The sequence below is a fragment of the Cygnus olor genome, chromosome 19 (assembly GCF_009769625.2).
Source record: "Cygnus olor isolate bCygOlo1 chromosome 19, bCygOlo1.pri.v2, whole genome shotgun sequence".
In the NCBI taxonomy this organism is placed as follows: Eukaryota; Metazoa; Chordata; class Aves; order Anseriformes; family Anatidae; genus Cygnus; species Cygnus olor.
Window position 1 is genome coordinate 8124172 of NC_049187.1, and position 17762 is coordinate 8141933.

General features: G+C 45.9%; 2 protein-coding genes and 1 non-coding gene across 3 annotated transcripts in view; 1 reads left to right on the forward strand and 2 right to left on the reverse strand.

The window, feature by feature from the left end:
* The window catches only part of BRD3 (bromodomain containing 3), a 46536-nt gene extending 46206 nt beyond the window's left edge, over positions 1-330 (reverse strand). Inside the window, exon 1 of the mRNA XM_040532027.1 lies at positions 172-330. The gene's annotated coding sequence lies outside the window, so the exon portion shown is untranslated. The remainder of the gene's footprint in view (positions 1-171) is intronic.
* Positions 331-1867: 1537 nt separating this feature from the next.
* On the forward strand, positions 1868-15312 carry WDR5 (WD repeat domain 5). Its single transcript, XM_040532032.1, has 14 exons — positions 1868-2078; positions 4134-4324; positions 5156-5264; positions 6591-6664; positions 7617-7706; positions 8379-8468; positions 8844-8927; positions 10030-10085; positions 10197-10243; positions 11039-11114; positions 11801-11834; positions 12327-12401; positions 13147-13234; positions 14239-15312. Exons 2-14 carry the CDS (start codon positions 4244-4246, stop codon positions 14337-14339), a joined length of 1005 nt encoding a protein of 334 aa, XP_040387966.1. The 5' UTR covers positions 1868-2078; positions 4134-4243; the 3' UTR covers positions 14340-15312.
* A 1242-nt stretch (positions 15313-16554) lies between these two features.
* Positions 16555-16682, reverse strand: LOC121057634. Its single transcript, XR_005813870.1, has one exon. It is a non-coding gene; the product is annotated as a U6atac minor spliceosomal RNA (small nuclear RNA).
* Between the last annotated feature and the right edge of the window lie 1080 nt (positions 16683-17762).

The window sequence follows — 17762 nt, forward strand, 5'->3', positions numbered from 1 at the left end:
GCTCCCTATGTTTCCTGAACAGTGTGAAACATGCAGTACGTCTGTTCTGTGCTCCCTCTGTTTGCTGTCTGAGCGGCCCAAGTAAATAGAAGTCCTAACAGAGACTGCTAATTGTGCCAAAACATAAACATAGACTTACATAGCTCGTAAGCTTATTGCCTTATTACTCACCATTGCAAACGTAAGCATGTGCTTGGTTGCAGCCGTCAAGTCTAAAGAGCAGATCCAGCATGTGCTGAAGTTAGTGGGAGCTTTTCCACAAACATTAATGTCCTTTGGATGAAATCTGCAGGATTGGATCAGTTCTCGTCTCGGTGGAACCTGTGACAAAATTGCATATGTTAGTCTTAGCAGGATCCATGGCCTCAGATCTGTTCCTAACACACTTAAAGCCATCCAGAGGAATCACAGCCTCACTGAAAGCAGTCATTTCCCTACCATCTGAGCCACTCATGGAAATTTCTTCTTTTTCATCATTATGGGAAGCTTCTCCCCCCTGAAAAAAACAAACAAACAAACAAAAAAACCACCCCACAGACAGGTGTCTTTTCCAGTGTACTTGGCAGGTCACCAAGTTCAGGCTATTGGGAACCAAATGGAATGAAAGACTTTGTGAGAGAGAAGCCTGCCAAGGCCCAGTCTTTTACAGAGAGGGAATTTGGACAGAGATCACATCCTGCTGATCCCAGCTGTGGCAGCAAGGCCCGCGGAGCAAGAAGGACCCTCACGGCTGACTCATAACCAACAAGCTAAGTTTCATGGGTTGTCCATGCAAATCCCCTGGTGCTCACATTATGCAGTCCCGAAGAAATGCCTGTGCGTGTTGGGCTGCCTTTTTCTGTCAAAAAAACCAATCTAGCATGTGACCAAATACTTTGCCAAATTGGGTTTATAAAACTTCAAATTTGTTAAAATAAAAGTCCAGGACACTCAGAGGCTTAGGAGTTGTTTAGGATTATGATTAGTATTTGTAATTGAGGCTACAATTTTCAGGTTCCAGAGAGGTATTACTCGGTATAGAAAATATCAGACAAAAACCTTCCAAACCAGGCAGTGAGAGGCACGATGCAGACCAACCCTCATCTCCAGCATGGAAGAAACAAAACCCCCCTGTGCAAGCTGGATAAACACATAGCGTTACCCTGCTGATCTGATCTGTAGTCTCTTTATTTTTTACAAAGAACGAATACTTTACGCCAAATCTATCTGGAAGAATTGGTGACAGGAACTTAACTGGGTTTGTTTCCTATAATGTTGTGGGGACCAGGCAGCCCTGTCAGTTCCGTGTCTGCGTTTCCCCCGGCGTTTGGAGGGCAGGGATCAATCCCCAGCCTCCGGCTGCAGGTTTCCAGGCCGGGGGAAGGAGCTGGGCCTTGGCTTTGCTGCACCACAGCTTTTTTTCGTGGTTTTTTTTTTTTTTTTTTTTTCTTTCCCAGCTGCCACTCGGATTTTTTGGAGCCCGAGGACCTTCCTGGGCCAGTCAGTGACACGTGTCTCTTTCTTTTCTTTCTTTTTTTTTTTTTTTTGGCCAAAACCGGGCTGTGCAGCCCCAGCTGCGGCTGAGGGAACGAAATAAAACCACTGACAAGTGCCCGAGCGAGCTACTGGGCCTTAACGGGCTGAAATTAGGTGCTTTTCGGAACCAGGGGCATCGCACACCGCTCCCAGCCCCATCCTCACTGAGGTGAGCACTGCATTCCTCCCACACCGCCCCCCCCCAACAACCCCGGGAGGGCGGCGCCTGCTCCTTTAAGGCGCTCCCCGCCCCTTTAAGGCGCTCCCCGCCCCTTTTTGGCCCTCGGGCCCCTCCGTAGCGCTCCCGGGAGAGAGCGGCATTGTGCAGCCTTTGGCCCGCACCGCGCATGCGCCCTCCCGCCTTCCCCCGCCTGGCGGCCCCGGAGCCGCCGCCGCTGCCGCCGCCGCCGCCGCATCCCCCCCCCCTCCCCTCCCTCCCTCCCTCCTCCCCTTCCCACCCCCCCTCCCTCCGCGGCCGCGCCCCCGCCTCTGCGCCCAGGAGGAGGAGGAGGAGGCGGCGGCGGCCCCCGGCCCCCAGCCCCCGGCTCCTTCCCCAGCCCCCGGTAAGTCACCGCGGGGCTGGGGGGGGGGGGGGCGCCCGGCTCCCCGCTCCCCTCTCCCCTCAGCGCCCGGCCGGGCCCCCTCAGGCAGCGCGCGCGCGGCGCCCCCTTCCCCCCCCCCCCCTTCCCGCCGCCTTCTCCACACGGCGCGGGGCGCGCGACCCCTCCCCGGCCGCGGCGCGCGCTGGGGGCGGTGCGCGCGCGTGCATGCGGGGGGGCGCCGCAGCCGTGCATGCTTGCAGGCGCGCGTGTGCTTGCAGCCGTGCGCGCTTGCATGTGCGCGCGGTTGCAGCGCTGTGTGCTTGCATGTGGGCGTGTGCTCGTAGCCGCGCGTGTGCATGCAGCACTGCATGGCTGTGTCTGTGCTTGTAGCTGTGAGTGCTTGCATGGGGGTCTGTGCTCGCAGTAGTGCGTGCCTGCATGTGTGTGCTTGCAGATGTCCGTGTGCTTCTAGTTGTGTTTGCATGCGTGTGCACGCAGCCATGCATGTGTGTGCATGCATGTGCATGCAGCCGTGCATGCTTATATGGATGCATGTGCTTGGAGACATACAGTGTTTCTGTGCATGTGCTTCCAGGCATGCGTGCTTACGTGTGTATGTGTACTTGGAGCCATACTATGCTTGTTTGCATGTGTTTGCAGCTACGCATGCTTTGCAGCTGCGTCTGCTTACATGTGTACATGGACTTGGAGCCATACCATGCTCTTGCACGTGTGCTTGCAGCCATACGTGCTTGTATGTGTGTGCATGCCTGCATGTGTGCACACGCTTCCATTTGCATGCCTCTGTGTGTGCACACCTGCGTGGCTGTGTGTTCATGCACTTTTGCATGCCTCTGGATGGCTCCTCCTGCCCCCCCCAAAAGTTTGGGGTCTCCCACAGAACTTCCCATGGGCATGATGGGGAGCGGCGAGGCGAGGGCAGGTGGGTGGGGAAGGGGGGCTCGTTGCCCGCTGCTGATCACCCTGCTGCAAGCCCTCGCGCTGGGCAGCGGGTGCTGCCGAGGTGCTGCGTTTAGTGCAAGATGCTGTGGCGCAGGGAGAAGCCCTCCCTGGGACGGAGCTGAGCGCTGGCAGCAGGATGCGTGCTCGCTCAAGTCCCCGGATTAGTTCCAGATGAAAAGAATGTGGTCTGCATTAGAAAACTTAAATCACGGGTAGCAACAATGAGAAGTCTATCCACACTGCGGAGAGCGCTTATTAAAGCAGGCAGGCAACTGGTAGCACTTTGCCCTGTTCCCTCCCATCCCATCCCAAGAACGAGTTGCTTAAAATACCAGTAGTTGCTGGAAGAGCAAATGATTTGGCTCTCAAATCCGCTGCCACCGGCAAAAAGAATGGTAGTTGTGGTGGGACGTTGCAAATGTAGTTTAAAGACAAATCCTTACGGTGTGAGCTGGAGGTTCCTCTGGTACGAGGCTAAAATGTAGCTGGAGATTGTTCCCTCGGCAGCATCGGCCCCGACTACAGAGCGCTGGCGCTGCGCTTTATCAGGTTCTGTTACAGAAAGCGAGTCTGCTGAGGCTAACACAAGGCTGGCTTTCAGTCAGGTGAAACGCTCAGACAGAGAAAGGTATGATGCGATGCTCAGGCCATTTAGGGGAGAAATATGAGACTGAAATACTTGAATTAGGAGATGAAAGGATCCTGGTAGGATTTTAGGTTTTGGAAATGCCTTTTCTATAAACCATTGTATTTGCTGTGCTATGCAAGTACTTCTTACAAGTATTTTGGGGAATATGATATGCAACATCCCACTGCACCTAAACGCTATTCTGCTTTATTTCTAACGATTTCTGCTTGGAACAGAGCAGAGTGAAAAATGCTGTCCAAGAAGTAATAAAAGGCCACGAGTTGGACTCTTGGTCTTGCACGTTAATAGACCTGAAGGCAGAAAATACTGCTGTGTTGCTGAAAAGACGTACATATCTATACGACAGATTATAGATAAGTTTTTTGTGCTGTTTTCTGGAGATCTGCAGTTAGGCTGACCTCAATCTTTTAGCTGCTGACGATCTTTCTTTGACAGCTATTGAGAATATTTTGTTTTTCTTCCAGGTTTTCATTACCGGTGCGGTTCTGCTCTCTGTGGCAAGGGCTGCGTTTTGAAGCAGCACATTCATTCTCCCCTTCAAGCACCATAAGTCTCGTTTGCCAGCTTCAGAACCATGGCAACAGAAGAAAAGAAGCCAGATGCAGAATCCACCAAAACACAATCTACTCCTTCCTCCTCAACCAATCAGAGCAAGGTGTGTGTGGGGCCGAACGATGTCTGTGTAAATGCACATGGCGACTACCTGCGCGTTCGCCAGGCAAACCAGAATTAGAGGATTGAATCAAATGTAGATTAAGAACTTCTCAAGATGTCTGCTTCTGCTGTTGTCTGGAGATGAAAACGTGCTGAGGATCTTATGGGTAAAGCAGGTGGATAAAAACAGCCTCTTCTGTAGCCGTAGGTTTTGTTGGTTTAAGTTCTTGCGAAGGAAATATTTCTCGTCGCTTTGAGCATTAAAAGCTCAGGTGGTTTGTATTTTTGGAAGGCCTAGAGATGACTGTAGAGCTGGTGAGCGTGTGGTCTTAGTTGCAAAATGGGAAAGCAGTCATTAGTCAGATTCTCTGAAGCCTTGCAGATGCTGAAAGAAGATGCTGCTGTCTAACCATGAAGCCTTCGCAAATGGTGAAATAGTGGAAAAAACTGGGATTTTGGGGGTCTGGAGGAGTTGGCCTGTGGTTTGATTTTCAACAAAGAACAGAACTACAAATGTTTAATAGTACTACACAGATCGGTACCAAGAGTTTTATTTTAATCTGCCAAGCACTTTATGCTTGGACCGTTGGATTCTTCTCATCTGTTTGTTCCTGGCTTGGGTGGAATCCTTATCAAGGATGAGTTGGTGGTGCACATGGGCAGTAAGGCACCGCAGACTCCTGACAGCATGGTTTTTTTTGAATTTGGAGAGGGGAAAAAAATGTAAACAGTAGAATCTACGTTATGGTGAATACTCATGCAGTCCATTACTTTGTGCTGTGAAACTCTACTGGGAGTTGATTAAGCTCATTCATACGTATTTTTCTTTCAGCCCGCGCCAGTAAAACCAAATTATGCTCTAAAGTTCACATTAGCAGGACACACAAAGGCAGTCTCGTCGGTGAAGTTTAGTCCTAACGGAGAGTGGCTAGCCAGTTCCTGTAAGTACTGCTTTCTTATTACCTTGTTGAAAATGTGCATGTTTGGGCCTTGGAGAACTACCTGTCTTTACCGTTACCCTCATCAAATGGAAGGGGGATGTAGTGTCATTGTTCCTCCTAAAAGGAGCAATCCCAAAGCTGGCAGCCTTTGGGATGATTTGCTTCTCAGCTTTTAAGTTCTGTTACTTTGGACGTTGGATCTCGTAGGTGTTGCCAGATCAGAGTCCTCTCCTGTTCAGCTTTCTTTTCTGAGCAAGTGGGCAAAAGCAAGCACAGGATTCTTTCCCCTGTGCATTTCTGTATCGCTCAAGTTCTAGCTTAAGCCTTTGAACTGGGCTGTGTGCGCAGTACCTGCAGGCAAGAGCTTAGCTCTGGGAGCTGAGGAAGATAGCTTTGCACTACCAGACTGGATTGTAGTGTGGTATGAAGGACTGGCCATGTGTTGCTGTCCGCTGTGCCTGTGGTGTTCAGTGAGTCAGAGCCTTTGATTATCCCTGTGGAATGTGCAGAAGATGTTATTATATATGGTGTTTCACTACTTGCTCTCTTAGGTGGTAGATCAAGTTCTCTCCCTGACTGCTTTGGTATTTCTTTTAATTTTTTTGGTGGTTAATGTTGCTTGACAGCTTTTCCTTTGAAAATGTGTTTACATAAACCCTCGGTGAGGATCCATATATATGGAAAGGGCAATTAAAAAGAACAATGTTGATTCCGACGCTGAGGGCCAGTCAAACAACTTCCAGACATGGGAATGACTTAGGTCTTTGGCTTAACTGCAGATTGCCTTTATAAGGCCAGCACACCGTGTATAAATCCTTTTTGTGTTCAAGTATCCTTATGAAAGACCCTTTCCCCCACCCCAAGGTTTTCCAACCTCTTCCTCTGGCAAATATCAACCTCTTTCTCTGGCCTGTTCTGCGAGTTAAAACGGATAATATGTTTGGGTTTTTGCAGACATTAATTCAGTCCAGGTAGTGATGTCACTTTTGTTCTTTCTGGGCAAAAGCGTTTCAGCATTCCTCGTGGAACAGGACTGCTCTTACCACTGGCAATCTGAAACAAAAGTAGAAACCCAAGTTGTCATCAGAGAGACTGAAGTAGCTGGAGACTCTGCGCATTCCAGGCAGTTTATGTAATCTCAGCTGCTGCAGCGTGGCGCGTACGAAACCGTTCTTCACCAGTTACATACTACCTCATCCACTACGCCTGCCTGGGGAGGGAAAACTACTCACTGTTTGCAGAGACGTAGTTAATTTCTCGCCACCTAGAAAGGACAGATGTGTCTGTCGGTGCTGTCAGTCTCTTAACTGGTACGTTCTTTTCCAGCTGCTGACAAGCTCATTAAAATTTGGGGAGCGTATGACGGCAAGTTTGAAAAAACAATATCTGGTCATAAACTGGTGAGTATGAGGAGATCACTGTGCGCTTGAGTATGAATTTACTTGTAAGGAATTTACTTTGCTTTGTTTTTCACGTCCAGAGTTTTCCATTCGTGATTAGTTTGACTTGTGTAGAGGGCTTGTTCTTTAGCCTCGTTTTGTACGTCTTTGTTTATACAGTCCTGTGCAATATCCTGGGACTGGAATTGCTGAGGTGATACCAGGTCAAGCTGGAAATAAAAGTGCAGACTGATAATGAGGAACCTGCACGCACACTGCCTAGCCATTTTGTTGAGTCCCTCCATTTTGGGAACACTGACCTCCTACAAGGGGCAACGTATTCTTGGGTGAAAATCCCTGTAAACTGTAAATCCCTGTAAACTGTAACACTCTGTCCTGTTCCTTCTTTCCTTTGTATCTGGAGCAGAATGGCTTGCCTTTTAAGGAGATTGAATTTTCTTGTGGCTTTGCCTACATAAACACAACACTTACTCATTCTCCAAAGTTCTAAGAAAACACAAATTCCCAAACCCTCCGGTTTTGTTTCCCAAAGTTTCTTATGTGCTGAAGTTTCAGAAGCAAAGATGAAGATTCACCAAAAGAAAAGCCAGTAGAATCTTGTTCTCCAGCCCTTAGGGACTCAGACCAGAAAGAGCAAGCCATTTGTCATCATGAGAAACCACTTACTCAGATTAGTTTGTGTTGCATACTGTTTATGAATTCCAAGAAAGGGTGTTGGTGGCCACAGTAAGTGCTATGTGAACAAGCCATTGATGTTTTTGGAGCGTATGGCTCAGCCTAAAATGAGCAAGTGTCAAAGGAGCCGTACCCCAGTCAGATCAATGAATTCCCAGCTCCCAGTGCTGACTTTTCTTTCAAGCTTCAGCTGTGAATATAATATGCAGCCTGTGTTTTCCATTTGCATGTGTCAGTGAGCAAACAGAGCTCAGAGGATTGTTTTCCTTTGTTTTAGGGTATCTCTGATGTTGCTTGGTCATCAGATTCCAACCTTCTTGTCTCTGCCTCTGATGATAAAACTCTCAAAATATGGGATGTAAGCTCGGTAAGGACAAACTACTATTTACCTACCTTCTCCCCAGCATTGCCATCGTAAATCAAGCTCTTCTGGGAGATGAGCTTGATGTGCTATGATGAGAGAAGGTAGAGTTTTAAGCACTGGTCCTCTTTAGGTAATAGCTCCTACTTTCCTGCTTAAAACGAGCAGCTGGTTGAATGGGCTGTGAGGATGAGTGAGTTATGCTGCATGCTTTTGGAAAGAGGGGGATGCTCACGGGTACCATGAGGAGTCTGGTTTTCTTCTGAGAGTGCTAAAGTCTTACAGTGGCAATGCAGTTGCAGGCTTCGTTTCTGAAAGCAGCCTCTCAGATTGAACTATTTTGTAACTTCTCATCATAGGCTCACTTCTCTTTGCTTCTTTCCCCCTTTCTTTTCTGCAGTTATGTTGAAAACTGGGTAAATTGGTTTAATTTTGATTAGATATGTTAAACTGCTTGGTTTTCTCTCATTGCCCAGAGGGATTGAAATTTGGCTGCGTTCACTGAAAAAAGTCTTTCTTTTCTATTGTTTTCTTGTAGCTGGTCCTCTGCCCATCTAAGTCTGGGGTTAGAGATGGTTTCTTTGTGCTGCATGGTTATTAACCTTCATGCAGCTTATCTGAATGCATGTATGGCTGTAGAGGATGCTATATATTTCATTCCGCTAAATATTATTTCAGGGTAAGTGCTTAAAGACGCTGAAGGGGCACAGTAACTACGTTTTCTGCTGCAACTTCAACCCTCAGTCAAACCTCATCGTTTCTGGATCAGTAAGTGATTATTTTTTTCCTTAGTGCACAGCAATTGCTGCACACCCCTTGTTTCAATTTTGTCTTCCCCCACAAACGCAACTTGTAGTTGGGTGAGCTGTGCAGTGTTATTGCTGTCCTTACTTCGGGACACAGTCTAGCCTTCAGCCCATTCTCAATATGCAGATTTCCTTGCATGTGGAGGAAGAGTTGAAGGGAACTGTGCTCCCTGTCTGTTATTGCTACCCTGTGTAGTGCTTGTGCCCTGGCCTTTCTAATGAGGCTGCAGTGCAACTGGAGGACGACGTGTGTCTAGACTTGCATCAAGTTATAACATCTTGTATGCCACAAATAGGTGTATCATTAAACCACCTTGTGCATTTCTTCAATCTTCAGTTTGACGAAAGCGTGAGGATATGGGATGTGAAAACAGGGAAGTGCCTCAAGACATTGCCTGCTCATTCTGACCCAGTTTCAGCTGTAAGTCCTTTCAGATAAACACGCTAATGTGCTTTGTTCAGGGCAGCTCCTCTCCTACCTCTGGTGGAGGAGTGGGATTGTGCTCTCATTCTTATTATGAACCCTTATACAGCGTCGTGGATGGGCTGCAGTTGGTTTGCAGATGGTCGTTGCTCAAGGAGAACAAAATGAAGAGTGTTACGTGTGAGGCTTACATGGTTTTCTGTCTTGGGTGCTAATGTGGGGAGCAGTGAATAGTGGTGTGCAGTGAATAGTGGTGTGCCGATACGCCCGAGTCTGGCAGTCTGATGCAGGGGTACAGACTGCTTGTCGCTTGAGGGTCGGAGAACAGCCTGGAACCGCTGTGTGTCTGCTTGCTTCTTCCAAACTAGTGCTATGGTCCAGACCAGGGTAGTTCCGTAGTACACTCCATTTCCAATCTTGGTAATTTAAATAGGTTAAAGTAACTTGGGATACAGCAGTGTCTAATAAAATGAAGGAAAAAACAGAAGGTGTTTAACTCTTAATGTTGTTGAAGTGAAGGAAACACTAAAAGAATTTTGAGCCTCAGATGTGTTAAAACATGGCTGTTGGAATGCGATTGGTACAATTGTTCTGCCTTGCCTGGATTTCACACTTGAAAATGTACGTTAACAATAATTATTCTTTTAAATAGTATTTTGAGGTAGAGCTGAAGGGAATAAATTGACCTCAAAACATACTTGGTTACATAAGAGGTTAAGGTCCATGTCCTTAAAATTTTGAGGTGCCACCCCAGGTTAGACACTACTATAATTTGAGCAGCTAATGCTGTGTTCATGTTAAGGTGCTGCTCTTAGCTTCTGAGGAAACGTATATTCCAGTTCCTGATGCTTGAATAAACAGCTGTGGTTAACTCCCATTTCCATTTATGCCAGGCAGACTGGGGGGTGGTGGGGATCTCGTTTTGATTGTGTTACCCATCTAAATTCATGCCTGTTGCTTCGATATCATGTTGACTCTTTGCTTCCATTCATACGACTTACACTGTTAGTGTTGGAAGATGAATACTTTTAGTGAGGCTTAAAACATTGATTTTTACAAACGTAAGTAAAGTTTTTTTCCCCCTTCTATAATATTACAGGTGCATTTTAATCGTGATGGATCCCTGATAGTGTCAAGTAGCTATGACGGACTCTGGTAAGTAGGTTTTTCTTGTCTGCTGCAGGCTTTAAAACTGTTGCATATTTAAAAAAAAAAAAAAAAGATTAAATCTTATATTGGTAGTAATGAGTCTTGTGTTTGTTATAGTCGAATCTGGGATACGGCATCAGGACAGTGCTTGAAAACACTGATTGGTAAGTAGAAGGCTTCTTGTTTGTGCTCCATTAGCTGTTTAGCTGCAATACAGCTATTCTGCATCATTGCTGTGAACAGTGACTTCCTTAACCTCTATTTTTCAGGCTTCCTACCATTCCATTAGTACACTGTTGTCCTCCTAGCTATTACAATAAGAGGAACTATCACATCTATGGAAACTTGCTTAAGCTTGGAGTGTTACATAGTATAGCTGCAGGATAAATTGAGTTTTTCAAAGTTTTCTACCATTCAGTTGGTTGCTGTGCAGCAGTTCAAAACTAACGAAGTTGTTCATGCTGTTCGATGTGATGGAAACAGTCTGTGACTGCACGAGCTGCCTGCTTTTATTGGTGATGGTTGTTAGCATGAGGCATCTTGTGAACAAAGATAATAAAGGAAAGCTACCTGTTGGGCATATGTTCCCTGGTCTTTCATATTCTTATAAAGCATTATATAGACAAGTTACATGGCACTGCAAATTAGCAACATATGCTCTTAATGTAATTGTTTTTAAAAGGTATAGATATACTTCTGCTCTGTAAGTGCTGATGCAAAGAAGGAAAATTTAGTTACAAAGGGTTATTTAAAATGTTTGTGAGCAAAATATCATTTTCTTGAAATACTGAAAACAATCACTTTCTTATATCTGTATTTCTTGAAGTACCAAGGGATAACAAAACTGAAAGCTTGTTTCAGTGAGACAGCTAACAACAGATTATTGTCAAAAGAAATTCTCTGCCAATGAAGCAATGCAACTGTGCGCTGGTTAATAATCACTTTTATTTTCACTGTAGATGATGATAACCCTCCAGTGTCTTTTGTGAAATTCTCCCCAAATGGCAAATACATACTAGCTGCAACTTTGGACAAGTAGGTATTTTAAAAAAATCCACAAGCTTTGAAGTGTTCATGAATATCAGATAAAACTTTATTTTGCTGCTGTTTAGCTGTCACAGTAATGACTTTACACAACTTCATACGTACTATAAAACTTAGAAAATCTGTGAGGTGTTGTACGTTGCTGATGTCACAGGCAGAGCTTCTGTTTTTAAAGCCTTGGCACTGCTTAGTGACTGCAAGACCTGTCCATTCCTTCTAGTGTACCTTTTGAAACCTCAGCGTTCTCTTGCACTAATCATATGATTCTCTTGTAACATCAAGAGACAAAATCTAGCCTATAAAAGGGTTCAATATAAAAACAACTTTTTGTGTAAGGCGTAAGAGCAGTGCAGGTGTGCTTATTGTATTAATGATTCACCTGGAGAACTTCCATGCAGCGTCTAAGAAGGGATTAGTCGGTCTGTCATCTCCATTCACAGACAGTAATGGTGCTGTTGCTTTCATGAGACCTACCCTTCCTGTGTTGGGTGGCTGGTAGTTGTCTGTCTGAGCATCTGTGCATAGAATTTCACGACTGTAGCCTGCCTTTTTCAGCTAGTCAATGAAAAGCCAGGCTAAAATGCCCCGTTTAAGCTCTGCTATGGAGAAACTTTCTGCTACTAGGAAATTGGTGAAAAAACTGCAAGAACTAATCTTTGTTTTTTTGTGTTTTGTAGCACTCTTAAACTTTGGGACTACAGCAAAGGAAAGGTAAGAACAGTCCTGTCTTGCTATGTAGACTTATCTAAATTTATTGGAGAATCTGGATTTCATTTGCTTTTTAACCTCTCTTAACATTTTAGGAATATTATAGAAAAAAGTGTTAGTAACCCTTTATCAAGGAAGACTAAAGATGCCTTTGAAAAAAACTTGTTTATGCTCCTGTATAGGCCCAAGACACTGAATACAGTTTTATATATATATATATATATGTATATATATATATATTTTTTTTTTCTCTTTTAAACATTAAATTGTTGTTGCTTTTCTTGGTGGGAAGTGACATTTATTTATTTTTCCTCCTATCCTCAAAATTAGTGTTCTAGGACAGCAATGCCCTATGCATCCTCTAGATAAGTGAGTTGGCAGAGAGGGAAACTCAGGCAGATATATTTATAGCCTGATCTGACAAGAGAGTTTGTCCTTGGCTGTGAGAAAGCTACTTCCCAACAATGCTTACGCCTTGTGGCTCTTCACTTTCAGTGCCTGAAGACGTACACAGGACACAAAAACGAAAAGTACTGCATATTTGCAAATTTCTCCGTTACCGGTGGAAAGGTTAGTGTTTATCTGGACTTTTTTTTTAACTGATGTGCAGTTTTTACTGGTTTTCTCCATGGGCATGCAAGCATGATGCAAGCGTCTCATTCTATAATTTGATTCCAAAACATCTCTATCATCTTGACTGGTTTTTGTCTGGAAGAGGAGGAAAAATACTCAGTTCAGTAGAGGCCATGCCAATGAACTAGCAACGGTAAAATTTTGTAGAAGCACAGCGGTAGTTTGGGGATGGAAACCTCCCTTAGCAGATCCTGGTTCATGGGTGCCGTAGGGCAGTGGGAGAAGGAGCTGTCCTGGGAAGCTCCATCTACCTCTGAGTGCCTGTGGTGTCTGTCCTTGGGTGGTCCTGCTGCCTCGTGGCCAGGCTCCCTCCGCTGCAGCAGCAGAGGACGTTCCCAAGTGGGGAGCAGCTGGGTGTGTATTGGTTAGCGGTACAGCAGGCAGCCGTCCGAGGATACGATGGTGTGCTCTGGTTGAGATGGCGGAGCACGGCAGCAGAGGTTAAATCCTAACACGGAAGGACTTCAGCATCTTTTGGTTGTTTAGTTTTCCTCCTCTGGCATACAGAAGGTGTAACAAAACTTTCTGCTGCCTGTATGCACTGAATAGAGGCTGAGACAGAACAAACCACATCAAATAGTCATGTAAGTTCCTTATAATATCATAATAAAGTGTTACTGAGTACTAGCTGTTAGATACAGATGACGAGAGAGATTAAAATAACTTTCCTCTGCCCCTCCAGTGGATTGTGTCCGGTTCAGAAGACAACCTGGTTTATATTTGGAACCTTCAGACAAAAGAGATTGTACAGAAATTACAAGGGCACACAGGTAAGAAAGAGGATTTTGTTTTTATTGATAGAATGTCCTTTATGTCAGGTTGTAATGAGGGCTTAGCTTTAGCGTTTTCTCACTGATGTTTAGTTTTGGCTGTCAGACCCATAGATTCTCGACTAGCTGAAGCTTAATTGAGCCATCAGTGTTCACTCCTTTTCATGAAGGCTTTTTAACGGTCGTTGCAAATGTGTACTTTTTCACTGTAAAAATTTTGATATCAGCTTGGAAAGATGTCTTCTTGAGTTCAGAGCTGGTCAAGATATTTAGGCCACTCATAATAGTAATGAGTTTGAGTTGCTCTGAACACCTAAAGCTGTAACTCTTGGAAGGATAAGAACTAATACGGTCCTGCTGTTTGTGTGTTTGTAGGCCTACTTCTTGAAGGTGAGGTTTAGCATGTATTGAGAGGTCAGCTGATAGGTACTTCAGTCCGAATCCTAAAAGAGACCATTCCCACTGCACTCACTAGGAGGAATTGTGCTGTGAAACGTAAGCCTGCTTATTCCTCTGCAGGACCGTCGATTTAGACTGTACCTCGGGGCAGTGGCAGCAAGCTTTTGTTTTTCAGATTAGGGCAAGACTCTGAAGACTAAGTGGTGTATCTAGCTAGCAATACCATAGGTATACCATAGGTACCAAGGTGCTGAGCAGGGTTTTTATTAGCTGTGTCCTGATGTAATTACCAAGAGCTTTGCCATGAGGTAGGCAAGAACTAGAATCTAGAGATTCTTTCATTTTGTAGCCTGACAAATACTCCCTGACTACTGCTCTCAAGTTGAGCCTGCCTATGGGATGCTTTTTTGTTAGCAAATATTTCTTCTCCCATATACGGAGTGAATGTTGAAAAACTTTTCTTAATTCTGTTACAAGGAAATAGTAACTGGTCTATGCTGTTTTCAGATGTAGCAACAATACATGTTACTTTCCAGAAATGTGCTATGAGCCTGATTTCATTGCTGTAAATAATGATGTTTGTATTTCTCTTTCTTTTTGCATAGATGTTGTAATCTCAACAGCTTGTCACCCAACAGAAAACATCATTGCATCAGCAGCACTAGAAAACGACAAAACAATTAAACTGTGGAAGAGTGACTGTTAAACGTTCCAGTATCACTTTAGAGACTGTCAGGAAAAATTGTTTTTAAAAAAATATTAAAAAACCACATGAGAATAATAAATCCAGTTTGGCAGGAAACCTGAAGAATATTTGATAAAGTGGTTTCTGTTAGTCTTGGCCCAAAGAAAACGTCTTAGCTCTTTGCTAGAACCGGGCAACGTGGTGGAAAAAAAAAAGATGCAGTGTCTCCTTTTCTTGCCTAATCTTTTGGCAGACAAATGGATCACTCTGACATCGTTAGAAGTGTCAGCTTGTATTGGACACCCCAAAGATGCTTTACTTTCTGGTGGCATTACTTCCAGGCGCTGTTGCTGCTTAAGGAAGAGCTGCCAGTCTGCTTTCTAACAGTAAGTTAAGTCACGAGCCTAGAGATGCGTGGATTTTTTTTAAATGTCTGACTTTTTTTATTTTTTCAGACTGTAGATTCTAGTCTTGAAAGTTTCTGTATTGTTTTAACTAGGAGTACTGCATCTTTAAAGGTGCTTCATTTTAAACACTCAGCTCAAACTTTGTGACCAAATGAAACCATGCAGTTCCAGATTTCCCCCTCCCCTTCCTGCCCCACTGACTTTGACTGCTGTGGTGAAGATCTCCTCTTACCTTCTGTATAGTTGCTTACCTCTTGTTAAGTGTGTTTCATAGATGCTGTTCTAGAGCAGTTACAAATCTTCTGTTAATCATTAAAATTAATTCTGCTTGTAGTTATTCTGAGCATATTTTTTTCTTCTTCTGGATAAAAGCGAGCTCACGGAACACTGTAAAGTTATTTCAATGTAAAAAGAAACCCAGACTTTTGTATTTTGAAAATCCATCGTATGAAGCTGTATTGATAATGGCATGACTCTGTATCTATTTCAGCATTGGTATTTCTTTCCCCTTTTGTCATACCCATGTGGTATTTACACATCCAAACAAATTCCATATGCCATAATAAAAAGGTGGGATTTTATGTGTATGCTTGTGGTAAGAGTGTACTAATGTGAAGTGTCTGTATCCAAAGCAGCCTCCCTTTAAAAACTGGTTTAAGAGGAAGTATTTCTGTAGAAGCCCCGCTGAGTGAGTAGGGGAGAAGGAGAAAGGAGAAGAAACAGCCATGCTTACATCTATTCCGATGAAAGAGGAGCATTTGTTGAAAGAAAGTAAGAGGATTGAACTGAAGGTGTCCTCCCCTTAGGCAACATTAGTGCAAACCCTCAGAGGGCCCTTTAGCTAAGGGGAAAGGAATTCTGCTGCCCTCTCCATGCGGAGTGGGCAGAGCAGGCTGCATGATGATACAGCTTTTGCTGGTTAACTGTGCTTATGTGCTTAAAATTTAGCTTTTGCCGGTTAACTGTGCACAAGCTTTACCTTGCCTCGAGGGTTCTGCTGTAAGGGGTTTTCATATATTTATTTTTGCTATCAGCCGTGTGCTTCACAATAACTGAAAATCAATTGTAGTACAAACCTCTCCTGTAGTGGCTCTGGGATGTTTTGCCTCTCTGCCCTTAGAGAAGACAGCTGCAAGCCATGAGGTATAGTTTTGTTTTTAACATAGGGTTCATGCCGAGTTTGAGCACCAACAGCTATTAATAATCCCATCCTTTGAGGCTTTTCATTACCCACAGGGAGGGCTGCTGCTGCTCTAGACTTAGAGAGCCTCGCTGCTGAAATAGTCCCATTTCTTTAAATAACTTTATGAAGCTTTTCAGCCTTTTTTACAGTCCAGCAGAACTTTTCAAGTGCAAGATGTGGCCGTGCTCCTTCACCAGTGCAGAGCAGTTGGTGTATTACACCTGTAGGCGTTTCCCCGTGGATTCAGCACTGCATGGTGTAGCAATTTGCGTGTAGCTATGTTTGGGGGGGGCTTCGCTTGCCCCCCTGTGCTGCAGCACTCCGCCCTTGCAGGGGCTATCCCCATGCCTGTAGCTTGCTGCTGCTGCTCTCCTGCCCTGGCTCAGGTTGTGTTTCAAGGGGAGCAGCGCTGCTGGCATCAGCTCTGCCTCAACATTGCTGCACCCAGCGCAGCACGATGGTGGTCTGGGCGGGTCCAGGTTATTGCAAATCTAGCACAGGCTGCTGGGGGCTGCAGTGCATCAAACCCTGCAGCAGCAAGGCACGGCACTGCCCTCTGCTTTGCAGGGCTGGGGGAAAAGATGATGGGGGGAAGGAGGAGAGTGCAGGGAGCGGCTTTGCCTGTGCTCCCCGAAAAAAAACAACAGAAAAAACATGGTTAGATGCCACGAAGTAGGTGGCAGTGCCTTAACCGTATGCGTGTTGTACAGGCCACTGGGGCCTCTTCCATCCTTATCAAGGGGAGTGCTAACCTTCTCTCCTTTCATACAACACGCCTATAGGCCCCGCGCGGCGGCTATTTAAACCCCTGCTGATCGCCCTATATTCAGGACACGGCGAGGTTAACTTCTTCTTTCTTTTTTCCCCTTCTAGACGCCCCTATTTAATTCCAATGAGAAAAAAGTCATTTCTGACTCCGTATAAGTTTTTAGAGCCCTGAAAACCCCGTGGAAACGCCACGTATCGGCTCTTTTCCCAGCCTACTTAATGTATTCATCGCCACCAGCCAATCAGAGCGCAGGCACGGAGCCTCTCCGCCTGCCCCCTGCCGGCGGTGGGCAGCCCGGCTTCCGCCGCGCTAATGGCGGCGGGAGGGGAGGGGGGAGGCTCCGGGGAACGCGGGTTCGAATCCCGCCTCGGGCGGGCAGCAAGCGGCCACAGCCCGGCTTTTGGGAAGGGCAAAAGGGGGCGAGAATTGGGGTGCAGGGCCCGGGGCTGTGCCCAGCGCTGCTGCTCGGCCCCGCCGCTGCCCTAAGTCCTGGCTCCGCCAGGGCTGAGCCCTACAGCAGGACGTGATGGCAAACCCGCCTAATCTGCGCAGGGCTGAGCCGTCCTGCTGGGCATTGCAAAGGTTTAAGCGAGAACATGAATGTACCGGGGGATTTGCTGATCAAATCTTTCTCAGGCAGGGGAGGACGGCCGCTTCCTAACCCATTCCCGGTGCCCCGGGGCCGACAAATCTCTGAATTGCAGCAGAGCCAAGGGCACGTTAAAAGAACCGTACGCTGCTTCCAGATGAGGAAGCGGTGGCAGGCTAGAAGAACAGGGTTTTGTTTTATGTTTTTTGTTTTATTCCTGTATAAGTCTTTGCCTCCTGCGCCCCAGGAATACAACAAACAAACAAGCAAATCTGGCTAACCCAGCCTCAGCATCACCACCACCCACCCTGGCAGCTGGGCCAGGCTGGGGTTACCAGTGGGTTACCAGCCCGGCTTCTTCCTCCAGCCCCTCCAACGCCGCATTCCCTGACTGGGGACCGGCCGCAGAGCCCCATCGTCCTGTTTCCCCCATCACAACACATTGCCCATCTCCCCACCCATTGCAACGCCACGTGCTGTCCCTCAGCCCCCCTGG

Bases quoted from the DNA above. Each gene is read 5' to 3' on its own strand.
- WDR5 (XM_040532032.1), top strand. From the start codon at position 4,244: ATGGCAACAGAAGAAAAGAAGCCAGATGCAGAATCCACCAAAACACAA. The intron at 6,665-7,616 runs GTGAGTATGAGG...CCTTTGTTTTAG, and splicing joins CAATATCTGGTCATAAACTG to GGTATCTCTGATGTTGCTTG. The intron at 10,244-11,038 runs GTAAGTAGAAGG...TTTTCACTGTAG, and splicing joins GTGCTTGAAAACACTGATTG to ATGATGATAACCCTCCAGTG.